This window comes from Mustela nigripes, chromosome 1, assembly GCF_022355385.1.
Source record: "Mustela nigripes isolate SB6536 chromosome 1, MUSNIG.SB6536, whole genome shotgun sequence".
Taxonomy (NCBI): Eukaryota; Metazoa; Chordata; class Mammalia; order Carnivora; family Mustelidae; genus Mustela; species Mustela nigripes.
Window position 1 is genome coordinate 263607537 of NC_081557.1, and position 24338 is coordinate 263631874.

Here is a 24338-nt window from a genome sequence, read left to right on the forward strand (position 1 = left end):
TTGTCTGATTTAATACATATTTCTGCTATGCTCAACACATCTGTTACTTCCAACATAATATAATTCTTTTTCACCTGTTTTATTTACAAATACCACTTAATCTGAGTATTAGTATTTCTTATCTTTTGTTGGTGGTGACATTTGTTTTATATACATGTTTTGTTCCTTCAGCTAGATTTTTATAATTTTGAGGCCAGGTACCATGTCTTGTTTTTGTGCCAGTGGATCTTGATTAGTAAGTGCACAGTAATTATTAAGTTGAACTTCATTGCAACTGGGAATATTCTAGGAATATTTCCCTTTCATCTCATATAATAATTTAAAGGAGGTCTTTAATTTCTAATCACAAAGTTTTTGCCTGAGTGGTCCTAGAGGTTAAAAAGGGGGGATGTTATTTTGATTAATCAAATAGGCCAGATGGTCTTGGAAATTTTAGGAATACCTTGGAAATAACCACAAGTGTCTTCTTCAGGGCCCAGATCTTTGAGGTCAGCTTAGGTTTCTTAAATAATCCCCACACTGACCCAAGTATTTTCAGTATAATTTGCATGCAGGATTTCCCAGATATGAAGTAGTATATTGGTAACGCTATGGCTGAGATGAATGCTCTGCAAACTGATACGGTCGAGGTTATAGAACTCTGAGAGTCTGGTAAAAACTATGAATACATGTATATATTCATTTTGCTTATAATTTTAGGGAAGTAGTTGATCTCTAAAAATGACACATCCCAGGATGATCTGGTCTGGGAATAGCAGCATTGCAGATTCTTTAATTCTTAAATTCAGATTGATGTTAAGCTTTTTTCAACTCCCCTTTTTCTTTTCTCCTCCTTTCCCATTCTAAAGTTAACTAAGGGAGTTTCCTGCATCTGTGCCTAGAAAATGAGATAGCCATGCTATTCTGGCTTTAATTAGATTTGAGTGTCCTGGGAAAATGTTGCATAATATGTAAACAACATGCTCTTCTCTATGTCAAGTGAAAATAACAAGGTTGGTTTTTTTTTTTTTTAATTTTTTTTGAAAGAATTATCTTACAGGATGAAATTCAGGGTGGGAGGGACTTTCCCCTCCTCTGAACAGCTGTTGCTGCTATTAAAGCATTAAACTTAGTTTTGAAACATTTTTATTTTTGAAAGTCAGATAAGCCCCTGCTTAAAACCTTAATTCTCTTCCCACGGGACTTCATAGTCCAATAAACAGTTTGCCAGTGCACATGTTGGATATTGTAATGGGAGAAGGTCATCATTACTTCTTTGCTTGTGTGGTGATTCAACAAGACTAGTAAGCTTCTCTTTATTTCCAAGTTTAGTTTCTCCTAAGACTCAAGAAGTATCTAAAGTCTTTGGAAAGTTGTCCTGTCTTTGGAGCGAGTATGTTTCCAAAGGATTCTAGCTATGGCAAATGCGAGTAACTTTTTTATTCATTAAGTGAGTATTGAGCATTATTATGTGTCTAGTACTCTTGTAGGTACCAACAATAAGTAGCAAATAAGACAGGTATAGTTTCTGCTCTTACAGACCTTCATGGAGATAGAGAATAAAGACATGACAAAATACATACTATGTTTACAGATGGTGATTGATCAAGAATGATAGAAGCAGTGCTATTTTCTTTTCTTTTTCTTTTTTTTTTTTTTAAATTTGTCAGAGAGAGTGCAAGCAAGCTCAGGCAGACAGAATGGCAGGCAGTGGCAGAGGGAGAAGCAGGCTCCCTGCTGAGCAAGGAGCCCGATGTGGGACTCAATCGCAGGACGCTGGGATTATGACCTGATCCGAAGGCAGCTGCTCAACCAACTGAGCCACCCAAGTGTCCCAGTAGTGCTATTTTCAATAGATCGGTGAGGAAAGCTTTCTCCGAGAAGGTGATAATTTGAGTAGAGACCTGGATAAAGTGAAGGAATATGCTATGGGAATGTGTTTATTGTGCTTAAGAACCAGTAGGAGGCTGTATAGCTAGAATGGAGCCGTGAAAGGGAAACAGTAGGAATGATGTGGGAAATTTATGTAGCACTTTACAGACTGTATACTGTTGAAAGGCTGAGACCAGGGGATCTATAATCTCATTTGTGTTTTAAAAGTATTACTGGCTGTTGTGTAGAGAATAAATGATAGCTGGCAAGAGGGTGAGGAGGGAGACTAATAATGACATATTATTATTTAGTGACCTGAAATATATCCAGTAGTGGTTTAATGATTTTTTAATATAAGCAATTAAATTTTAATCTAGCATTGGACAAAAGTTTAGAGATACACACACACACACGCGTATGAGATATATATGATATATATAGTTCTGTTTTCAGTTCAGATCTTTCTCGGAGTTCAATAATTTCATGGTCATGAGAACATAAATCCTAGCCCTTAAGATTAACACTTACTGTCTTAGACAGTTGGTTTTCTTTTGCTTTAATTTTTTTCTTATTAGAAAGTGAAAATGTTCTTTGTAGAAAATATGGAAAATAAAGTAAAAAGTAAAAATCACCTATAATTCTATCATCTAGATATAGAATTTTACCTAATTATTGGCTGTTATTTTGCTCACATTTCTGGAGGATTTCTATTTCTGGTTATATAGGTGAGAAGACAGAGGTGCAGGCCGACTTTAATTACTTGTTGAGAATCATCAGAGTAATTACTGTCATATTTTTAGTGCTTTATTGAGGTTCTCAGCTAGCCCCTGAGTAGAGTGAGAATAATGGTAGTTGCCAAGTTCCAGATACGAACAGTGAATTACCTAAGTATACCGTGACAAAATCAAGAGACACAATTATAATCATTTTTTTCCTTATCCTTAAAGCCATGTTCTTAGATCATGTTGCAATATAGAGATCATTGTGCATCGTGTATTTCCCTAGAAAAAAGAGATTCTGCCCCTCAGATATGTAACATGACTATAGAGGTGCACCTGGGCGGCTCAGCTGGTTGGGTGGCCAACTCTTGATTTCATCTCAGATCATGATCCAGGGTCCTGGGATAGAGCCCCACATGGACTCTGTGCTCAGTGAGTTGCAGGTGGGGGAGTCTGCTTGGAGATTTTCTCTCTCCCTCTGCCATTCTCCCTGCTTATGTGCGTACTCTCCTCCTCTCCTTAAAACAAATAAATCTTAAAAAACAAAATAACATGACTGTATTACAGTAGATGTGTCCATTTTTTCACTGTGTACCTCAAATTTTACTTACATCTACACATGATGATCTTTTAACTAGAAAAGGAATTCTTCATCTCTGATTTAATTTCTCTATTTTTAGACTTTTAAAAAAATATCTGTGTAGATTACTTTTTCTGAGCTAGATTTCCTCATTAGCCTTGTTTTTTTGCCTTACAATTAAAAAACTCATTTAAAAATTACATAGCTGTGGCAGAGACAAATACAATTTCTCTTACAATTTCTATCCCTTGTTGTGATTAGATAAGGCAATACCTTGTGCTGAACAAGGTAGTATGGAGTGCAGCATTTTCAAGCCAGTAAGCCACTTCCATCCTTGTATTTCCTTTCATGGCAATCTTCAACTGAGAGAGAGAGAGAGACTGTATTCTTGAGTCAACATAGAAGCTTGCCAACCTACGTGGAACTTTGTGTGAACAAAAAATAAGCTTTCATTGTGTTAGGTCTTTAATATTTTGGGAGGTTTAGTACTACAGCATAGTCTAACAATCTTATATGTTATATTTTGGGTATGTTTTATAACATGTAAATAGTTTATAAATATACAATGGTGATGGCATGCTTAGCCAAAAAAAAAAAGGCTTGGATACTTGGGTTGCTCAGTCCACTGAGTGCCTTCAGCTTGGGTCATGATCCCAGGGTCCTGAGATCAAGTCCCACATCGGGGGGTCTTTGCTCAGCAGGGAGCCTGCTTCTTCTTCTGCCAACTGTTCCCTCTGCTTGTGCACGCAGTCTCTCTCTCTGACAAATAAATAAAATCTTAAAAAAAAACCCTTTCATAATCTACGTCTTGTCTCTCCATCATTTTCCACAGTATTACTATCTCTAATTTTATATTATTTCAAGTTGAAAACACATATTTTTTCTTGTCTTTGATCATATTCTTTCCTCTGCTAGAGTTCATTTTTTTCCTTTTACCTGTCAGATATAATGCATCTTTTAAATTCCAGATCCCCATTATACTTTCCCAAGAAAGGCTTTCCTAATTTTCTCTTTTCTTATATATTTGCAAATTTTTCAGTCTACAGCATTTTTTCTGTTCAAATTTATTTACCTTTATCTCTCTCACTGATAGTAACTTAGGAACACATGATATATTCATTTTTATAACTTGGTATGTAGTGGATGCAATAGATATTTGTTAAATGAATGCTATGCTTTTTTTTTAATGCTATGCTTTTTGAACAGAGAGCATTTTACATCTCTATTGGTTAACGCCTTTGTGAAAATTAGTTGACTGTAGGCAATAAAATAGGGGACCTTTTGGGTAGACTTAGGGGTCAGGAAAAATAAATGAGAGAGCAGGAAGGAGAAATTTTGCCACTTCATATTTTTCCAATGATTTAGTTAAGGGTTCCATAGTAATGGTTATGTATGTACTGTATTTCTCTATTATATATCAGAATATTGCAGCACTCTTAGCATGCTCTCCCTTCTCTTTTTTTGGTATTGCATTAGATTTTAATTTTTTTCTCCAAATTTTTTTAATTGACATATAATGGATATAAAGTATTGTTCTTTTTAGGTGTATAACATAATTTGATGTTTATGTATGTTGTGAAATGATTATCCATAGTAAGTCATTATCCATAGTTAGAAATATTTTTTGTGATAAGAATTTTTAATATCTATTAAACTTTTGAATACTTTTGAAAACTTTTGAATACTAAATCCAGTATTTTTTTAAGATTTATTTTTATTTATTTGACAGAGAGAGAGATCATAAGTAAGCAGAGAGGCAGGCAGAGAGAGAGGGGAAGCAGGCTCTCTGCTCAGCAGAGAGCCTGATGCAGGACTTGATCCCAGTACTCTTAGATCATGACCTGAGTTGAAGGCAGAGGCTTAACCCACTGAGCCACCCAGATGCCCTCTATACAATATTTCTAAAAAAGATTTTACTTAATTATTTGAGAGACAGAGAGAAAAGCATGAGCTTGGGGGAGGGGCAGAGGGAGAAGGAGAAGCAGACACCCTGCTGACCAGGGACCCTTATGTGGGACCCTATCCCAGGATCCTGAAATCATGACCTGAACCAAGGTCAGATGCTTAACTGACTGAGCCACCCAGATGCCTTTTCTTTTCTGTTTCAAGGTTGTTTTGGCTATGTGAGGTCTTTTGTCATTCCATACATGTTTTGGGATTATTTGTTCTAGTTTTTTGAAAAATGCTGGTGGGATTTTGAGAGGGATTAAATGTGTAAACTGCTTTGGGTGGTATGGACATTTTAATAATATTTGTTCTTCTAATCCATGAGCATGGAACATCTTTCCATTTCTTTGTGTAATCTTGAATTTCTTTCATCGTGGTTTTATACTTTTTGGAGTATAGATCTTTTACCTCTTTGGTTTATTCCCTAAGTATCTTAATGGTTTTTGGTGCAATTGTAAATGAGACTGATTCTTTAATTTTTCTTCTGTTGTTTCATTCCAGCAACAGATCAGAGTGCCTGGGTGGCTCATTCGATTAGGTGTCTGCCTTCGGCTCAGGTCATCATCTCAGAGTCCCGGGGTTGAGTCCCACATAGGGCTCCCTGTTCAGCCAGGGATATGGGAGGTTCTGCTTCTCCTTCTCCCTCTGCCCCCCCCCCCCCACTCACGTGTGTGAGCATGTGCTCTCTTTCAAATAAATGTAAGTCTTAAAAATGCAACAGATTGGGGTACCTGGGTGGCTTAGTGGGTTAAGCCTCTGCCTTTGGCTCAGGTCATGATCTCAGGGTCCTGGGATCGAGCCTCACATCATGCTCTCTGCTTAGCGGGGAGCCTGTTTCCTCCTCTCTCTCTGCCTGCCTCTCTGCCCACTTGTGATCTCTGTCTGTCAAATAAATAAATAAAATTTTAAAAAATGCAACAGATTTCCATGTGTTGATTTTGTATCCTCTGACTTCATTGAATTCGTGTATCAGTTTTAGCAGTTTTTCCATGGAGTCTTTCTGGTTTTGGTGTATAGTATTATGTTATCTACAAATAGTGAAATTTTGACGACTTCTTTGTCAATTTGGATGCCTTTTATTTCTTTTTGTTGTCTGATAGCTGTGGCTTGACTTCCAGTACTATGTTGAATAAAAATGGTTAGAGTGGACATCCCTGTCTTTTTCCTGACTGTAGAGGAAAAGCTTTCAGTTTTTCTCCATGGAGGATGATATTAACTCTGGGTTTTTCATATAAGGCCTTTATTATGTTGAGGTATGTTCCTTCTGACTCAACTTTGTTGAGGGTTTTTAGCTTGAGTAGGTATTTTGTCAGATGCTTTTTCTGCATCAAAATGTTCATATGGTGGTTCTTTTTATTTATGTGGTGTATCATAGGTGATTGATTTGCAGATATTTTATTTTTTAAGTAGGCTCCACCCCCAGCCTGGAGCCCACTTTGGGGCTTGAACACATGACCCTGCGATCACGACCTGAGCTGAGATCAAGAGTTGGATGCTTAACCGACTAAGCCCCCTAGGCACCCTGATTGATTTGCAAGTATTGAACCACCCTTGCAATCCAGGAGTAAGTCCCATTGGATCATGTTGAATGATTTTTTAAAGTGTATTGTTGGATTTGGTTTGCTACTATTTTTTCAGAATTTTTAGATCTGCACTCATCAAGGATATTGACCTATAATTCTCTTTTTTAGTTAAGCCCCCCCCCCTTTTTTTTTTAAAGATTTCATTTATTAGAGAGGGAGAGAATCACACGTGCGCACAAGAGCAGGGTGAGGGGCGGGGGAGAAGCAGAGTCCCTGCTGAGCAGGGAGCCCGATGAGGGGCTTGATCTTGGAACTCTGGGATCATGACCCGAGCTGAAGGCAGGTAGTTAATCAGCGGAGCCACCCAGGTGCCGTCTTTAGTGATGTCTTTATCTGGTTTTGGTATCGGGATATTGTTGGCCTTGCAGAATGAATTTGGAAGTTTTCCTTTGTTTTCTATTTTTTGGGGTAGTTTGAGAAGAATAGGTATTCTTTTCTTTTTTTTTTTTTTTTAAGATTTTATTTATTTGACAGAGAGAAAGAGAGCATGCACGCACATGCGCATAGGACAGGGAGAGGGAGAGGGAGAAGCAGGCTTCCCACTGAGTAGGGGACCCATGTGGGACTCCATCCCAGGGCTCTGGGATCATGACTTAAGCTGAAGGCCACGCTTAACCAACTGAACCACCCAGGCCTGCCCCACTTCTTCTTTACATGTTTTGTAAAATTCGCCCATGAAGCTTCTTGGCCCTGGACTTCTGTTAGTTGGAAGATTATTAATTACTGATTAGTTCCTTCTCAGGTTATGGGTTTTTTCAAGTTTTCTATTTCTTCCTATTTCAATTTTGGTAGTTTATGCATTTCTAGGTATTTATCCATTTTTTTTTTCTAGGTTGTCCTATTGGCATGAAGTTTTGCATAATATTTTCTTAATTGTATTTCTGTTGGTTGTTATTTTTCCTCTCTCCTTTGTGATTTTATTAATTTGGGTCCTTTCTTTTTTCTTTTTGATAAGTCTTGTCAGAGGTTTATCAGTTTTATTAATTTCAAAGAATGATCTCCTTTCATTAATCTGTTCTTTTTTCTTTTTTAGTTCTTATATCATTTATTTCTGCTCTAGTCTATTGTTTTCTTTCCTTTTACTGACTTTAGGCTTCATTTGTTGTTATTTTTCTAGCTCTTCTAGGTGTAGGGTTAGGCTCTTTATTTGAGGTTTTTCTTGCTTCTTGATGTAGGCCTCTATTGCTATATACTTCCCTCTTAGGACCACTTTTGCTGCATCCCAGAGGTTTTGCACAGTTGTATCTTCATTTGTTTTCATTTATTTTTTTATTTCTTGTTTAGCCCATTCATTGGTAGCATGTTGTTTAATCTCCATGTATTTGTGATCTTTAATGAATTCAAAGAAATTAAAAATTTATAGATAAATTAAAAATTTGTAGATAAAAATTTGTAGATTAAAGAACAAATTCTCATGTACCACCTAAGCTTATCACCTAATCTCACCATCTAATCAAAAATAAAACTTTACCATAATTCAGAAGCCTCCTATGTGTTCCTCCTGTACTGCACTCATTTCTCACCTTCTGATGTAGTTACCCTCCTGAAATTTATGGAAGTCATTCCTTTGTTTTTGCTTGATTTCATCATATATGACTTCACTTCTAAATCCAGTGTGTAATGCCCGTTTTAAAACTTCATAATAAATAGAATTATAGTGTATATAGTTTTTTGTGACATGCCTCTTTTGTGCAGGATTATTTTTGAGATACATCCATGTTTGATGTGGATAGTTATGTTTTATTTCCACTGTTGTATAGTATCCCTTGGGATTCATATACCTTGATTTATTTGTCTGTTCGATTTATGGACGTTTAGATTGTGTCCGGAGTTTTGCTGTTACGATGTTGCCATGATCTTCTCTGATATATGTCATATGCGAGAATATATCTATGGTATATACACAGTAGTAGAACTGCTAGGATATGGAGTGTGCAAATGATAAATTATTTATTTTATTTTTTATTTTTTTAAAAGATTTTATTTATTTATTTGACAGAGATCACCAGTAGGCAGAGAGGCAGGCAGAGAGAGAGAGGGAAGCAGGCTCCCCGCTGAGCAGAGGGCCCGATATGGGGCTCAATCCCAGGACCCTGGAATCATGACCCGAGCTAAAGGCAGAGGCCCTAACCCACTGAGCCACTTAGGCACCCCTGCACATGTTAAATTTTATAAGATAATACCAACGTGGTTTCCAAAGCAGTTAAAGCTGTTTCCTCTTTCACCAGCAGTGGAGTGGTATTCCTCATTGCTCTCTAGCCTTCCTGTCACTTGGTCTTTATCCACCTTAAAAGAGTTTTGTCAGTCTGGTGGTGTCAGATGGTATCCCAAAATGATTTGAATGCAGAAGTCCCTGATTATTAGTGATGTTAAGTATTTTTTATATTCAACTTGTGCATTTTATTCCTTATTTTCTATTTCCCACTTTTCATTTAGCTGTTTATCCTTTCCTATTTTATTCATAGGAATTCTTTATATATTCTAGGTACTACTATTTTTTAAAAAGATTTTATTTATTTGAGAGTGAGAGAGAGCGTGAGAGAGACAGAGAGAGCATGAGAGGGGAGGTCAGAGGGAGAAGCAGACTCCCCATGGAGATGGGAGTCTGATGTGGGACTCGATCCCTGTACTACGGGATCATGACCCAAGCTGAAGGCAGTTGCCTAACCAACTGAGCCACGCAGGCACCATAGATGCTACTAATTTGCCATCTATGAATGTGTTGCAAATATTTCCTTAGTAACTAATTGGATATAGGAGGTGAGGCAGAAGTCATCTAAAATTACTTCCAGGTTTGGGCAACTGAGTGGTTGCTAGTGGCATTAAACTAGGACATTGAAAATAGGAGGAGAAATAAATCTGGGGAAAAGGAATTTGAGGTATTTTGGAGTTTGATGTTTCTGTGGGATATTCAGATGTCTATGAGACATCTCCACATAAGGGTCTGAAGCTCAGGCAAAGACTGTTAGGCCACATCAGTCCAAAGGAGTCTTATGTAATGGGCCTTTCCAAACACTGCAGTTGGAAGGAATATTATAATTCTCAAACTCATTTGTCATCTGCCCATTGGATTCTTTTATGAAATACATGTCGCAGTCAAATGACCCACCGGACACTTCATCTTAGTTATTATTTTATTACTTTTTTGATCTGTTTACAATTATGTAGTTTTTCTTAACATCTCCAAGAGAGCACAGTGTTTTAATTTTGAAACACATCTAGCATATTTGTCTTACATAACATGCAGAGTATATATCTAGATTTAAACATTTTTCATTGCACAGTCATGTGGTATTTAGTTATACAAGTTACTCCATAAACACTGAAAACAATTCGGAAACATGTATATCTAAAATTCTACTTTTGTAGCTTTTCATTAAATAATAGTATTTTCATGTCCATTTTCAGGTAGTTCTAGGTTCTTCTGTGTATTTGGAGTTGCATATATATAACTGCTAGAAGAATATGAGGCCCCTTGGGAGAAGATAGCAGTAGAAGCCCATGGAGTAAAAGTTTTTCTTAAAAAAGCAGATTGTATTATGGCTATTTTGTGAAGTTCTGAGAACTCGGTGAAGTCCAGACGTGGAAATCTCTCTTAATATCATTGAGAAGATGGGACAGGTGAGGAGCGTGTCAGTAGCAGGGCTAGGACCTGGTACGTTCACTAAAAATACAGTACCTCACCATAGCTTATAGTGCCCGGACAGAAGGATGACCTGTCCACCTCCCTCAAGGAGTAGTAGCAGCTAAATTGGTGACAGCGGTTGGTCACCTTTTAGGAGAACTGCAATCCAGGAACAGTTAGGGCTTGCATATATCGTATGCAGGACAGTGATGGCAGAGGTAGTCTCTTTCTGGTCCATCTTTATCAACATTATAGTCGTTATGTTCTCTGTTCAAGGAGATGTTTTAGACCTGTAAGAAGAGAAAGGAGGTATAAAAGTGTGTTACAATCGGCTCTGGCTTCAGCCTGGGTTCTGCTTGGGACATTCTGAGCCCCCAGGCAAAGTGTTTGGTGAGCTTTACTGCTACTGTATCGTCATTGTAGATTATAGGAGCTGCTTTTTTAAGGCCAAGAAAGGCCTCCAAAAAGTGGGTAATTTTTTACCATATTCAGTAGGGGCAATTTCAGTAGCTTTGCTTGAGTAGTTAAAGCTCTGCCTCAGGGTCGACAGTTCTACATAGGTAAGGTAACTTTTGATACTACACAAGATGATATCTTCATACAACAGTAAATCGAGGTAGAGGCAGGCATGGTGGTAAACACACTTTCAAGCCAAGGATCCCACTGGAAAACTCAATGCAAATATTTCTGAATTCCCCAGATTGACATTTCTTAAAGAGCAGTTCTTCTGCAAAGAACAGCAAACCTACCTTTCCTTGCTAATTGCTTTCAATAAAATCTTGATTTTCTTAGACGCAGGATTCAGGCATCTTTTCTCCCCATTCTTTTTCAGTGTGGCGCTGTAGAAGTAAGAAAGAGTTAAAATATTTAAAACAGTCTTGGGTCAGTAAAATAGATGGGAATATAGTTTTTAGATCAGACATTTATGTTTCAATCTAGATGTTTACCTTTGTTACACAGAAGTCTTAGAATCATTAAAAACCCTTTACTGATTGCATGATCATACTACTCTAATATATGATTACAACCAGGGAAGTGATATTCAGATGGCATTTCACTCACATGATCTCAACACGTGGACAAGATTGACTTGCTGGAATCACCTCAAGTTTTTCTAAGGACCTTGGATTTATAGATCCATCACTGATCTTGATACAGGTACAGCGTGTAGTTCTAGAGAGAGGTACTCCTGTGGGAAAAAGAGGTACAGACAGCAAGGGAGGTTAGTGCAGTTTTCATTTTAGGCATTTAATGTGGATTGGGTAGTGCTTAGCAGAACCAATATCCCCGTGTCATTTGAGTCAGTCAGAGAAAGAATAACCCCATTATAACACAGCTCTGAACGATTAATTAGTTGGTTATATGAAAGAATGGAATTGCAACTTGTGAAATGTAAATTCATACCCCTGAGCCCAGTTCTTATGGTTAATTAAGCTGAGTTGACTACAGAAGTATCTGTGTCATCCTCTCTTTCCTCATTCCCTTACATTTCTCTGTCTGTCCTCTTACCCTTCCTCTTCTGCTCCTCCTCTGTTTTATTCCATTTGCTTTTCTGACTGTCCACTCTGTTGCCAGAGGGATTCTCTTCTTACTTACCTTTCATTTATAGGCAGGCTGTAATACTATTGCAAATAAACCGTTCTCGTAATTAATTGAATTTATACCCAGTCGTATTTCTGATCTTACAAATTAAGTATCTCTTCATGTTCCTTACCTTGAGTTCCATTCAGAGTCAGAAAGATAAGGCAGAAGATAAGAACAGCACTTTGGTTCATGATGCTGTGACTGGAGGTTCCCCTGCAGTAGGCTCAGGAAGTCTTAAGCAGTGGAGTGTCTCAGAAGATCTGGAGCCAGGATGCCCTATTTATTTGTAAAGGCGCTTTCCCTCGATAACTCTGATTGGATAACATTATAGTTGACTCAGCAAAACCTGCAGCCTGTTCCTTGGGGAAGTCCCGTGTTGCAGAGTCAAAGGAATTGTTAATATTTATTGTGACTTTGAGCTGTGGAATTTCCCTCCATCTCCTTGTTCACTCGGAGTGAGTTAGGTTTCACTTTCCAGAACATGACTGGTTTCTTGAAAAACAGTTCATTGTGTGTAAGTTTTTTCAATGAAAAAAAATTTAATGAATCTTTCTGAATGAAACTTTGTTTCTCATCTTTTGCCTCCTGCAAAATAAAGATGTCAACTTAATCCTCAAGTCAGAGTCCTAAATACAGTTTTTTTTCCCCAAGGTTTTTGTTTAAATTCCAGTTAGTTAACATTCAGTGTAGTAGTAGTTGTGGGTATAGAATTCAGTGATTCATCACTTACATACAACACCTATGCCCATCACAAGTGTCCTTCCTAATCCCCATCACCTATTTAACCCTACCTCCTGCCCACCTCTCCTCTAGCAACCCTCAGTTTGTTGTCTCTATGGTTAAGAGTTAGAAAGATGAATCCCCAGCTTTTGTATCAGCATGGGTAGGACTGGAGGACATTATGCTGAGTGAAATAAGTCAAGTAGAGAAAGTCAATTATATGGTTTCACTTACTTGTGGAGCATAAGGAATAACATGGAGGACATTAGGAAAAGGAGAGGAAAAGTGAATTGGGGGAAATTGGAGGGAGAGACAAACTATGAGAGACCGTGGACTTTGAGAAACAAACTCAGGATTTTGGACGGGAGGGGGTGTGGGGTGTTGGGTGAGCCTGGTGGTGGGTATTAAGGAGGGCACGTATGGCATGGAGCACTGGGCATGGTGCATGAACAATGAATCTTGGAACCCTGAAAAAAAATTAAAACATTTAAAAAAAGAGCCCGTTTCTTGTTTTGCCTCTCTTCCCCCCCCCCCCAATCCATTTGTTTTGTTTCTTAAGTTCCGCATGTAAGTGAAATCATAGGCATTTGTCTTTCTCTGGTATGATACTGTCTAGTGCCGTCCACACCACTGCACATGGTGAGACTTCATTCTTTTTTATAGCTAAGTAACAGTTGTTGGTTTTTTAAAAATATTTTATTCATTTATTTGACACAGAGAGAGAGAGAGATGATCACAAGTAGGCAGAGAGGCAGCGGGGGAGTGGGAGGAAGCAGGAGATCATGACCTGAGCTGAAGGCAGAGGCTTAATCATCTGAGTCACCCAGGCTCTCCAGCTAAGTAACAGTTTTAAAATGAGTATATCTTAATGCTGTGTTTTGAATCTATTTTAATTTGCAGCATTAAGTCATGAATATAAATATATTCATTCACCTCATGGGTTCCAGGGATGTCATATATTTTCTCTTTTTATCCCTACAATAACCTGTAAGAAAATACGAAAATTATCTTTATTTTATATATGGAAGAAGAACCTCAGGTAAGATTTGTGTTAGGTCATACAAAGGTTGAAATCCATTTAGTTTACTTATGATGTTTTTTCTTAATATTTGTTTTAAACTTTTGTAATTTCTTTTAGAGCCTAAGAAAGTTTTAAAAGTTCTTTAGTAATAGCAATTTTTCATCCTTTGTAGGTGAATCTAATTTTTGGAAATAAGAGTTTAGCCATACCTTTCCTTTTGATCAAATACTATAAATAGGTTTGGTCTTCTTGAACAAGTTCAAAGATCTGGAATTGGTAAGTTTCAAAGAATTCCAGAATGTTTTGAACACTCATGACTTAATTAGAATAACTGAATAGTCCCCTACATATAACTATTTTGAGGGAAAACACTACTTGTTTGGATATCTGATTTCTCTTAGTGTTGGTAAGTAAATTTTGTGTGGTTTAGAAAAATCCCTGAATGAAACGTCATAAGGAATGTCTAGAATGCCATAAAAAAAGGATTAATAGCCATGATAAGATTATTGCAAAAAACAAAGGATTTCCTTTTTGAAGAAAATGTTTATTTTTTTAAAAGTTTTTTAAAAATATTTATTTATTTATTTGATAGAGAGAGAGAGAGAGAGAGGGAGAGCGTTCACGCACAAGCCAGGAGAGCAGCAGGCAGAGGGAGAGGGAGAAGCAGGCTTCCCACAGACAGAGAACACACCGACAACATGGGCTCAGTCCTAGGACCCTGGGGTCATGGTCTGAGCTGAAGGTAGACACTTAACGGACTGAACCACCCAGGTGCCCCTGGAGAAAAATATTAAAAAGGGGCATGAATAGAGAGACCTTGGGAGAACAGGATGGAAACAGGTTGGTTTAACATTGATACAATTCAAAGATATTGTCACATGCAAAGCAGAGGATAAAAAGTGTCAGTTGTTAAACTGGTAAAGAAATTAGCACAATTTTAACAGGGCAAAATAGGGGCAAAAATCAGTTTCTTAGTATTCAGTAGCACTTGGCCGATTATTCACAGCAGGTAGCGTCAGTAGGAAGCAGGTGATACCCAGATGGTGTACTATGCTGGGCCCAGCAGTGGAAATTCAGTATCCAAGGGATATAGTAGTTTGTTTTTGTTTTTGTCAGCGATTGGCAGTAGGGGACCCAAGGTGACATGCTGTTCGGAATGTAGGCATCATCATGCTTCAATGGGCAATCTCGCGCAAGTGAATACTTGGAACCTGGGGAAATATCTGGGAGGCCTTTCCATAGTCCGTTAAGCTGCAACAATCTAGAGATAGGCCAGGTTGAGGCTGAGTTTCATCCTCGGATTAAACTCGTTTAGCTGGTAGATACTGGTGTAGAGCTTGGCACAGATACCATGAGGAGCACATATCTGCAAACTGGGCACACGTAAAACTTGACACCTCAAATGTAGGAATGTTGTCATCAGAACAATGACAAAGTTGTTGCTTGGGGCAGGCCAACATTGCTCAGTCTGTGCCAGGGCGAAGCTCTCAGGTCAGCAAGTCAGGGGAACTCGCTGGGGGAAACTGGGAAGACAAAAGGAAGGGGAATGAGACAGGAACTGCCAGATCCCAGAAGACTTTCACATGGCAGAGACTTTCTTCTGATGAGGGAAGGGCTCAGGAGAGAGACCGTGGTATGGAAGGGACCTCCCATAGCTCTTTGTGCAGGATAAGAAATTAGATTGTGAGAAAAAAGGCCAGAATTTTTAGAGAAATGTCTGACATTCAAGGATGGAAGAGTTTCTGAACAATTCCAACATTAAAAAAAAAAAAGTGATAAGTTTACTTTTGTCTGTTTTTAAATTCTCAGCTAACATGCTCTCTCAAACAGAGTTTGAGGCAGATTAGCTATGAAGTGGACTAGATATGTTATTAATGAGAAAATATTTCTTACTGGTTTTTTAAGTTAAACATTACAGAGCAAAAACTGGGCCAGACTATGTTCGAAGTGCTTTATGATTATTGACTCAGTTATTCCTTAAATAATGACTTAATCCAGAAACTTTAATTCTGAAGGCCATGTTCTTTTTCTAACATCTTAACTTTATTTTACTTTTTTCAGTGTTCTAAGATTCACTGTTAATGCGCCACGCCCAGTGCTCCATGCAGTCCGCGCTCTCCTTAAGACCCACCAGGCTCACCCCTCCCCCACCCTCTTTCCTCGAAAACCCTCAGTTTGTTTCCAAGTCCAGTCTCTCATGGTTCGTCTTCCTGGGATCCTAACCCTTTTTATCACATATGTCATTTACAAATATATTTTTCCACTTAGTAGGTTGCCTTTTAGTTTTGTTGATTGCATCCTTTGCCATGAAGAAGCTTTTTATTTTGATGCAGTCCCAGTGGACTTTTATTTGCTTTTATTGCTTTTATTTCCCTTGCCTCAGCAGACACATGTAGAAAAATGTTGCTACAGCCAATGTCCGAGAAATCACTGTCTGTGTTCTCTTCTAGGATTTTTATGGTTTCACATCTCATATTTAGGTTCCCAGTCGGTTTTGAGTTTCTTTTTTGTGTTTCTTCTAAGAAATAGGCCTACTTTCTTTAGCATGTAGCTGTCCAATTTCCTCAACACCATTTGTTGAAAAGACTCTTTTCCTTATTGCATATTCTTTCCTCCTTTGCTGAAGAATAATTAACCATAAAATTGTTGGTTTATTTTTGGGTGTTCTATTTTATTTATCGATGTGTCTGTTTTTTGTGCTGTACTATACTATTCAGTTACCACAGCTATGTAACATAACTTGAAGTCTGGAATTGTGATGCCGCCAGTTTTGTTCTGCTTTTTCAAAATTGGTTTGACTCTCTGGGGGTCTTTTGTGGTTCCATACAAATTTTAGGATTATTATTTTATAGTTCTTTGAAAAATACTGATAGGGAGTATATTAAATGATTGCTTTGGGTAGTATAGACTTTTTTTTTTTTGTTAAAGATTTTATTTATTTATTTGACAGACAGAGATCACAAGCAGGCAGAGAGGCAGGCAGAGAGAGAGGAGGAAGCAGGAAGCAGGCTCCCCGCTGAGCAGAGAGCCCGATGCGGGGCTCGATCCCAGGACCCTGAGATCATGACCTGAGCCGAAGACAGTGGCTTAACCCACTGAGCCATCCAGGCGCCCTGGGTAGTATAGACTTTTTAATGATTTTTTTTTTTAATAGTCCGTGAACACAGGAATGTCTTTGTTTTTGTTGTCTTGAATTTCTTTCATCAGTGGTTTTGTAGTTTTCAGAGTACAGGTGTTTACTTTCAAGTTTATTTCTAGAAATTTTGTTTTTGGTACAATTATAGTTGGAATTGTTTTTTTAATTTCATTTTCTGTTGCTTCATTATTTGTGTACAGGAATGCAATGGATTTCTAAACAGTGCTTTTTTTTTTTTTTTTAAGATTTTATCCATTTATTTGACAGACAGATCACAAATAGGCAGAGAGGCAGGCAGAGAGAGAGAGGAGGGGAGAAGCAGGCTCCCCACTGAGTGGAGAGCCTGATGTGGGGCTGGATCCCAGGACCCTGGGATCACGACCTGAGCCAAAGGCAGAGGCCCCAGCCCACTGAGCCACCCAGGCACTCCTATACTCCTGAATTCATTTATCAGCTCTAGTAGTTTTTTGGTGGAGTTTTTAGGATTTTCTATCTTTAGTAACATCTCATCTGCAGAATGAAAGCTTTACTTCTTCCTTGCTAAATTGGATGCCTTTTATTTCTTTTTGTTGTCTGATTACTGTGGCTAGGACTTCCAGTACTCTGTTGAATAAAATCAATGAGAGTACACATCCTTGTTTTCTTTCTTTTTTTTTTTTTCTCTTGTTGCTGACATTAGAGAAACCATCTCTGTTTTTCAGCAGAAGTGTGACACTGGTGGTATATAAGCCCTGAATTATGTCGAGGTATGTTTCCTCTAGAACCGTTTTGATGAGGGTTTTATTACAAATGAATGTTCTGTGTCCTGTGGTTCTTTTCCTTCATCTTGTTGATGTGTGATAAATCACACTGATTTGTGAATATTGATCCACACTTGCCTCTCGTGAATAGATCCAACTTGATCACAGTGAATGATTGTTTTAATGTATTGTTAGATTTGGTTTGCTAGTGTTTTGTTGAGGAGTTTTTGTTTCTATGTTCATCAGAGTTATTGGCCCATGGTTCTCTTTTTTTTGTGGTGTGTTTATCTGTTTTTGGTATCAGGATGATACTGATCTCATAGAATGAATTTGGAAGTTTTCCTTCCTCATTTTTTCTTTCTTTTCTTTCTTTTCTTTTTTTTTTTTTTTTTGAGTATTCAGAAGAATGAGTATTAACTCTTTTTTAAGTGATAGAACTTGTCTGTGAGGCCATCTGGTCCTAGAGTTTTGTCTTTTGGGAGGTTTATTTTTCTTAATTCAATTAGCCAACATCATTAATTTCAGATGTAGAGTTGAGTAAATTCATCAGTTGCATATTAAAACCCAGTGCTCATCACATGACGTGCTCTTCTTAATATGCATCACCCAGTTACCCCAGCCGCCCACCCACCTCCCTTCTAGCAACCCTTAATTTCTTTCCCATAGTTAAGTCTCTCATGTCTCCCTCTCTGATTTCTTCCCATTTGTTTTCCCTCTCTTTCCTGATGATCCTTTTTTCTGGTTCTTACATTCTTCATATGAGTGAAACCATAATGTTAATTGTCTTTCTCTGACATTTTACTCAGCATAATACCCTCCAGTTCCATTCCTCTTGATGTAAATGGTAGGATTTATCTTTCTGATGGCTCAGTAAAGGAGTTTTTTTTTTTTTTAAATTATGCTTCAGTTCCATTACTGGTAACCCATCTGACCAATTTCTTTTTCTTCCTGATTCAGTTTTGGTAGGTTATGTGTTTCCAGGTATACCAATTCTTCTAGGTTGTAGAGTTTTTTCACATGTAAATTTTCATAATTTTCTTAAAATGGTTCATATTTCTTTGGTGTTGGTTGTTGTTTCTCCTTTTTCATTAGTGATTTTGTTTATTTGGGTCTGCTCTCTCTTTTTGTTGAGTGTGGCTACAGGTTTATTGATTTTATTGATGTGTTCAAAGAACCAGCTGGTTTCATAATCTGTTCTATTATTTTTTTCTTTTGGTTCCTGTATCATTTATTTCTGCTCTAATTTTTGTTATTTTTTTCTGGTTTTGAATTTTGTTATTTTTCTAGATTCTTTAGGTATAAGGTCAGGTTGTTTATTTATTCTTTTTTCTTGATGTAGGTCTGTATTGATAATAACTTCCCTCTTTGAACTGCTCCCAAGGTTTTTGAATGGTTGTGTTTTCATTTTCATTTGTTTCCATGTAATTTTTGATTTCTTCTTTGATTTTTTGGTAGGCCCATTCATTATTCAGTAGCATGTTATTTAACTTCCATGTATTTGGGTCCTTTACAGATTTTTTCTTGTGGTTGATTTCTAGTTTCATAGCATTGTGTTCAGAAAAGATGTGTGTTATGACTTCGATCTTTTTGAATTTATTAAGATTTGTTTTGTGGCCTAATATGTGATTTTTTCTGGAGAATGTTCCACATGCATTTGAGAAGAACATGTATTCTGCTGTTTTAGGATGCAATGTTCCACATATATATGTTAAATTTATCTGGTCCATTGTGTCATTCCGAGCAAATGTTCTTTTATTGATTTCCTGTTTGGATGATCTGTCCATTGATGTAAGTGAGGTGTTAAAGTCCCCAACTATTGTATTACTGTTGATGATTTCCTTTACATTTGTTGTTATTTACTTTATGTATTTGGGTCCTCCCATCCTGAGTGCATAAATATTTTCAATTATGTCATCTTTTTGGGTTGTCTTCTTTTTGATTGTGTAGCATACTTTTTTTTTAAAGATTTTATTTATTTATTTGACAGACAGAGATCACAAGTAGGCAGAGAGGCAGGCAGAGAGAGAGGAGGAAACAGGCTCCCTGCTGAGCAGAGAGCCCGATGCGGGACTCAATCCCAGGACCCTGAGATCATGACCTGAGCCGAAGGCAGCGGCTTAACCCACTGAGCCACCCAGGCGCCCGTAGGGTACTTTTTTTGTCACTTGTTACAGTTTTTGTTTTAATCTGTTCTATTGTAAGTATTGCTACCCTTTCTTTCTTTTTTTCTTTTTAAAAATTCATTTACTTATTTATTTGAGAGAGAGAGAGCATGAGATGGGGGAGGGTTAGAGAGAAGCCAACTCCCTGTTGAGGGGGGGGAGCCCAGTGTGGGGCTTGATCCCAGGGCCCTGGGATTATGACCTGAGCCGAAGGCAGATGCTTAACTGACCAAGCCACCCAGGCACCCCATACTCTGAGTTTCTTTTGACATCCATTTCCATGATCAATGTTTCTCTGCCCTCTCACTTTCAATCTGCAGGTGTCTTTAGATCTGAAATGGTTCTCTTGTAAGGCAGCATATAAATAGGTTTTTAAAAATCTACTTTGTCATTCAGAGTCTTTTGATTTGAATGTTCATTTATGTTCAAAATAATCATTGACAAATGCATATTTATTGAAAATTTTGGTACTTGTTTTATGGTTTTTTGTTGTGTTATTTTTCAAGGCTGCTGTGTAGAGCATGGGAGAGGGGAATGAAAACAGGGCAGTGAAAAGTGCCACAGAGTTCTGTTCTTACTGAGATAAGCTGTGTCTTAGATGTTTTCCATACTGCTGCAAACTTTTGGCTAATTTGAAGAGTTCTGAAAAAAGTTGGTTTTGATAGATTTTTTTCCCCCCAATGCTCTTTTTTCTTTTATAGAGGAGATTTTCAGAGGTCATTACTCCATCATTCCAGTGTACTTTCTATTGAGTTAGTTTTTTTGTTTTCCTTTTTTTTTAAAGACTCTATTTATTAGAGAGAGAGCACACACATACATGAGCAGAGGGAGAAGAAGTGGGAGAAACAGACTTCCTGCTGAGCAGAGAACCCAATGTGTGGCCTGATCCCAAGACCCCAGGATCATGACCTGAGCTGAGGGCAGATGCTTAACAACTGAGCCACCCAGTCGTCCCTATGTTCTTCTTCTTTTTCTTTCTTTTTGAGGTAAAATGTATGTATACATATATACATACATATATATGTGTATGTATATATGTATATATGTATATATACATATGTATGTATGTATGTATATCTACATACATATATATGTATATATATCTGTATAATATAGATATTATATATAAAAGATATAGATTTATATCTATATAAAATGTATATTAAAAATGTATATATGTAGAGAGAGAAATGTTTAGATCTTCATTGTACTGTTAAATGAATCTCACAAATGCATACAGTTGTATAATCCAAATCCTTGTCAGGTTATAGAATATCACTAACACTCCAGGAACTCCCTTCATGCCACTTGCCAGTCTGTCCTCACGCCATCTCCTCTACTCCTGACACTGTTGCTCTTCTGAATTTTTTTAACTATAGATTTGTTTTGTCTTTTTTAGAACTTCGTATAAATGGGACCATTCCAATATGTGCTATTCAGTGCAAGGCTTCTTTTTCCCAGCAGATGTTTTAGATTCATCCATGTAGTTGCATGAATCCGTATTTTGTCTTTATTGCTGCATAGTATTGCATTGCACAAAAAGGTTTATCCATTCTCTTGTTGATGGACACCTCAACTGTTTCCACATTTCAGTTGTTAGTATAAAACTAAGCCTATGGAAAAAGGCCGAGTCACATTCCTCTAGGGACTAAATTGCCCCCACCTGGAGGCTTTGCTAAGGGCAAAGGGCAATCCTAGCCTGACTGACACTTAGCCTCAGCCTGTAAGGATCTGTAAGTCTACTTACAGATCTGTAAGTCTACTAACCATTCCTTTGGAAACTTTATCTCTAAACCCTCCGAGATACATGTTGACAAACATTCCCAAGCATATGGCCCACTGATACACATCAAAAGGGTCTTACATAAAGGTTTTATTACTTACCAGTAATAAATAACCAGTAATGAATAACCTTTTTCCCAAACAATCGCTAGCCCCTCAAGGTCTTGGAAACCTTACTTCCAAAATTCCTTAGAGACTTACGCCATCCCTAATCTCTTCCCAATTTGCAGTCCTCACATCCCCAGGGCAGCAGCTCTAAACTGTTTTTTGCACCAAAGACATCTCAAGAATTCTTTCTTGTCCGTTGGCTCCAAACTCTATGTCATTGAACCTTATCTATATTCTAAGACTTCATCATATGGAAATATTCGGTAAATATTGGCTGGGGAGGATAGATAGATAGGTAAATCTATACAGATTTGAAGAAACAGCATAAGTAAGAATTGTACATCTTCAAAAAGAAATTCTGTTGGCTTGTATTTGTACATGAGGACATGGTTATTATTGATTTTTCTAGATTGAGGAACCAAGTTTAACTTAAGACTGATTTCCTAAGGAGTTAATATGGATTAAAGTAAGTAGAATTAATACATATTTTCTTAGTGTGGTATAGTCCAGGCTCTTCATTCCAAGGACTGTAGGGTAACTATACAAAAGGTGATGCTCCTAAAAAGTTTCCTAATTATTTGTTGGAAGTTCTCTTTAATTATCCACTGAATGAATGAAAGAATGCAAATCTTTTCAGTGTATATTACATATACGCCATAGATGGTGTTTGAAGAATGAGGAGAATTGCGCTTGTTCTCGTAATAGTGTTGGGGTCCAAAGTAATCTCAGGGAAAGTGATCTGATGTTTGTCCTTGATGGTTTGTATTCTAATTGGAAATAGCAAAAATTATGAAACAATGACTACCAATGAAGGAACTGTATGATCAGTGCCAAATGAGTGGCTCAGACAATAAATAATATATTCATAGAAGAATGTGCTCATAAAGATCAGGAGCATTCAGATGAACACTGTTGTGTCTATTTAGACAAATGGCCAGGAAGGGAAAGCATATCCAATTAGAGAAGTGTTATAACTAATGGTATAGGAGGAGGCCAGCCAACCAGGCAGGTAGATTGGTAGAGTCTCTCAGAGATGGGTAATACTTTTTTAGGATTCTGTAGTGTCTGGTTCTCAGTTTTATAGTCCAGAAACACTCATTTTTTTTCTAATCATCCAGAGTAAAGAATTAATGTTCTTAAAGAATTAATTCTGTTAACCAAACATACAAGAGACTAAGACGCAAATTAAAAAAGACAGTTTATTTATTTATAATGAGGACCTCCCAATGACTGGGAAAATTGAGTCTGGTATCCAAGTCATACTTTTCCTGTATCGCAGCATCTGGGAAGTTGAATTAGTAACCTGAATGTTGTCTGGTGAGCATAGAATCAAAACATAGAATCAAATCAAAGAATAGAATCCTTCTATTCTTGCTTTAAATGGGAATTTGCTTTAGGGAAGAAAATTTTGTATATGTTATCAATGTGGAGAAGAATTTGGAAAAAAAAAAGGTATCTTTTTTGGGATAATAGCAAGCCAACTATTACTTGCTACATCTACAGGCAATACTAGGTGAATCATTTGAATAAAAAGCTAAAGCTAAATTACAACTCTTCTTAAACTTATTTTCTAATTTTTTCAAAGCTCTTGCATACTTCTTTTCTTTGTATTCACTGATCTGAGTTTAGTTTTGAAAGAAAAGAAGAGTTAAGGAAATATTCCGTCTTTAGTTTCAGTTTCAGATGCTGCTGGTTTATCTTTAAGCTTTTAATTATGGCATTAGGCCAAAAGAAGCAGTCTGCCCTGACTGATTTGTTTTGGGCCAAGAAAAGAAATGCTTTCCGAGAAACCAGTGTGCTTAAAAGAAGTTTCCTAAAAAGTGAGCAGGAGGAGTTCAGTGATTTCTGTAGACTGGGAATTCCCTCAGTTGATGTACAGTGTACCTTGGAGGGTGTAGGAGTGGAGGGCATAACTTTCCTTTTCACAGATTTCTTGTTTGTTTTGTTTTTTGTTTATGTATGTGTGTGGGGTTTTTTTTTTCCCTAGGTAGGCTCCATGCCCAGTGAATTTGAATTTTTTGAATTCACAACCCTGAGATCAAGACCTAAACTGAGATCAAGAGTTGGTTGCTTAACCTACTGAACCACCCAGGCACCCCTCCCTTTTCATAGTTTTGATTGAACTCCCACAAGATTCCCTTAGCTGCCAAAGTTTGGTTAATACTGCTTACACACTTTTAAATTTTTGATACATTTTATCGTTCACAGCCAGTCTGAGCAAAGTGCAGAGTGGGTGGTAGACCCTTAAAATCATCATGATTGGGAGATCTGAGAATAGCTTCTGTTGGGATCCATTTTAGACCACACAGTTTTCTGCTTTCTTCAGTTTATGGGATGATGGGATGGGCTAGGCATCTAGAGATACAGTATACAGTGGTGTCTCCCACTTGCTCTGTGATCTTAGATGTTAGCTGTGTCTGTTCAGTTTTCTTATATTTAGATGCTCATTGTAACACCTAATCCATCTACCTTTAAGGTTGTTCTATAAGATGACAGAGTATTAGAAGGGTATTTTAACAAATCTAAATGAATTTTTTACCAGCCAGCATTTTCACAAATATAGCCAGTTCTCTGGCCAGATTTTAGTTTTTCTCCTACGTTCAACAAATGGTATTTTCTCTCTGGATGGTGAAGTTATTTGTGTCATCAGATGTTTCTGTTATTCAATAGCCATAGGTATATGAGTCTCTGGATAGAGCTGAGGGTTGGAATCATGCAGTATTTACTCTTAGGAAAGGCCTTGTTTAGACAACTTGGCTTAGCTATGATAAAGTATACTG

General features: G+C 37.4%; 2 protein-coding genes across 6 annotated transcripts in view; one reads left to right on the top strand and one right to left on the bottom strand.

The window, feature by feature from the left end:
• Positions 1-1207: 1207 nt before the first annotated feature.
• Positions 1208-24338, top strand: part of ART3 (ADP-ribosyltransferase 3 (inactive)) — a 139046-nt gene continuing 115915 nt past the window's right edge. For 4 of the 5 annotated variants that reach the window (XM_059397090.1, XM_059397126.1, XM_059397135.1 and 1 more), the window contains exon 1: positions 17441-17512. The gene's annotated coding sequence lies outside the window, so the exon portion shown is untranslated. Of the gene's footprint in view, positions 1284-17440; positions 17513-24338 lie in introns of those variants that run through there. The other variant, XM_059397108.1, reaches the window with a different exon arrangement.
• CXCL10 (C-X-C motif chemokine ligand 10) lies at positions 9801-12140 on the bottom strand. The gene is made up of 4 exons (XM_059397065.1): positions 12020-12140; positions 11368-11494; positions 11055-11144; positions 9801-10595 (listed from the first exon to the last, which is right to left on the bottom strand). Exons 1-4 carry the CDS (start codon positions 12078-12080, stop codon positions 10577-10579), a joined length of 297 nt encoding a protein of 98 aa, XP_059253048.1. The 5' UTR covers positions 12081-12140; the 3' UTR covers positions 9801-10576.

Coding starts and splice junctions, on each gene's coding strand:
- CXCL10 (XM_059397065.1), bottom strand. CDS start 12,080: ATGAACCAAAGTGCTGTTCTTATCTTCTGCCTTATCTTTCTGACTCTG. Junction 11,495..12,019: donor GACTCTGAATGGAACTCAAG/GTAAGGAACATG, acceptor TTTTTCCCACAG/GAGTACCTCTCTCTAGAACT. Junction 11,145..11,367: donor TGTCCACGTGTTGAGATCAT/GTGAGTGAAATG, acceptor TTACTTCTACAG/CGCCACACTGAAAAAGAATG.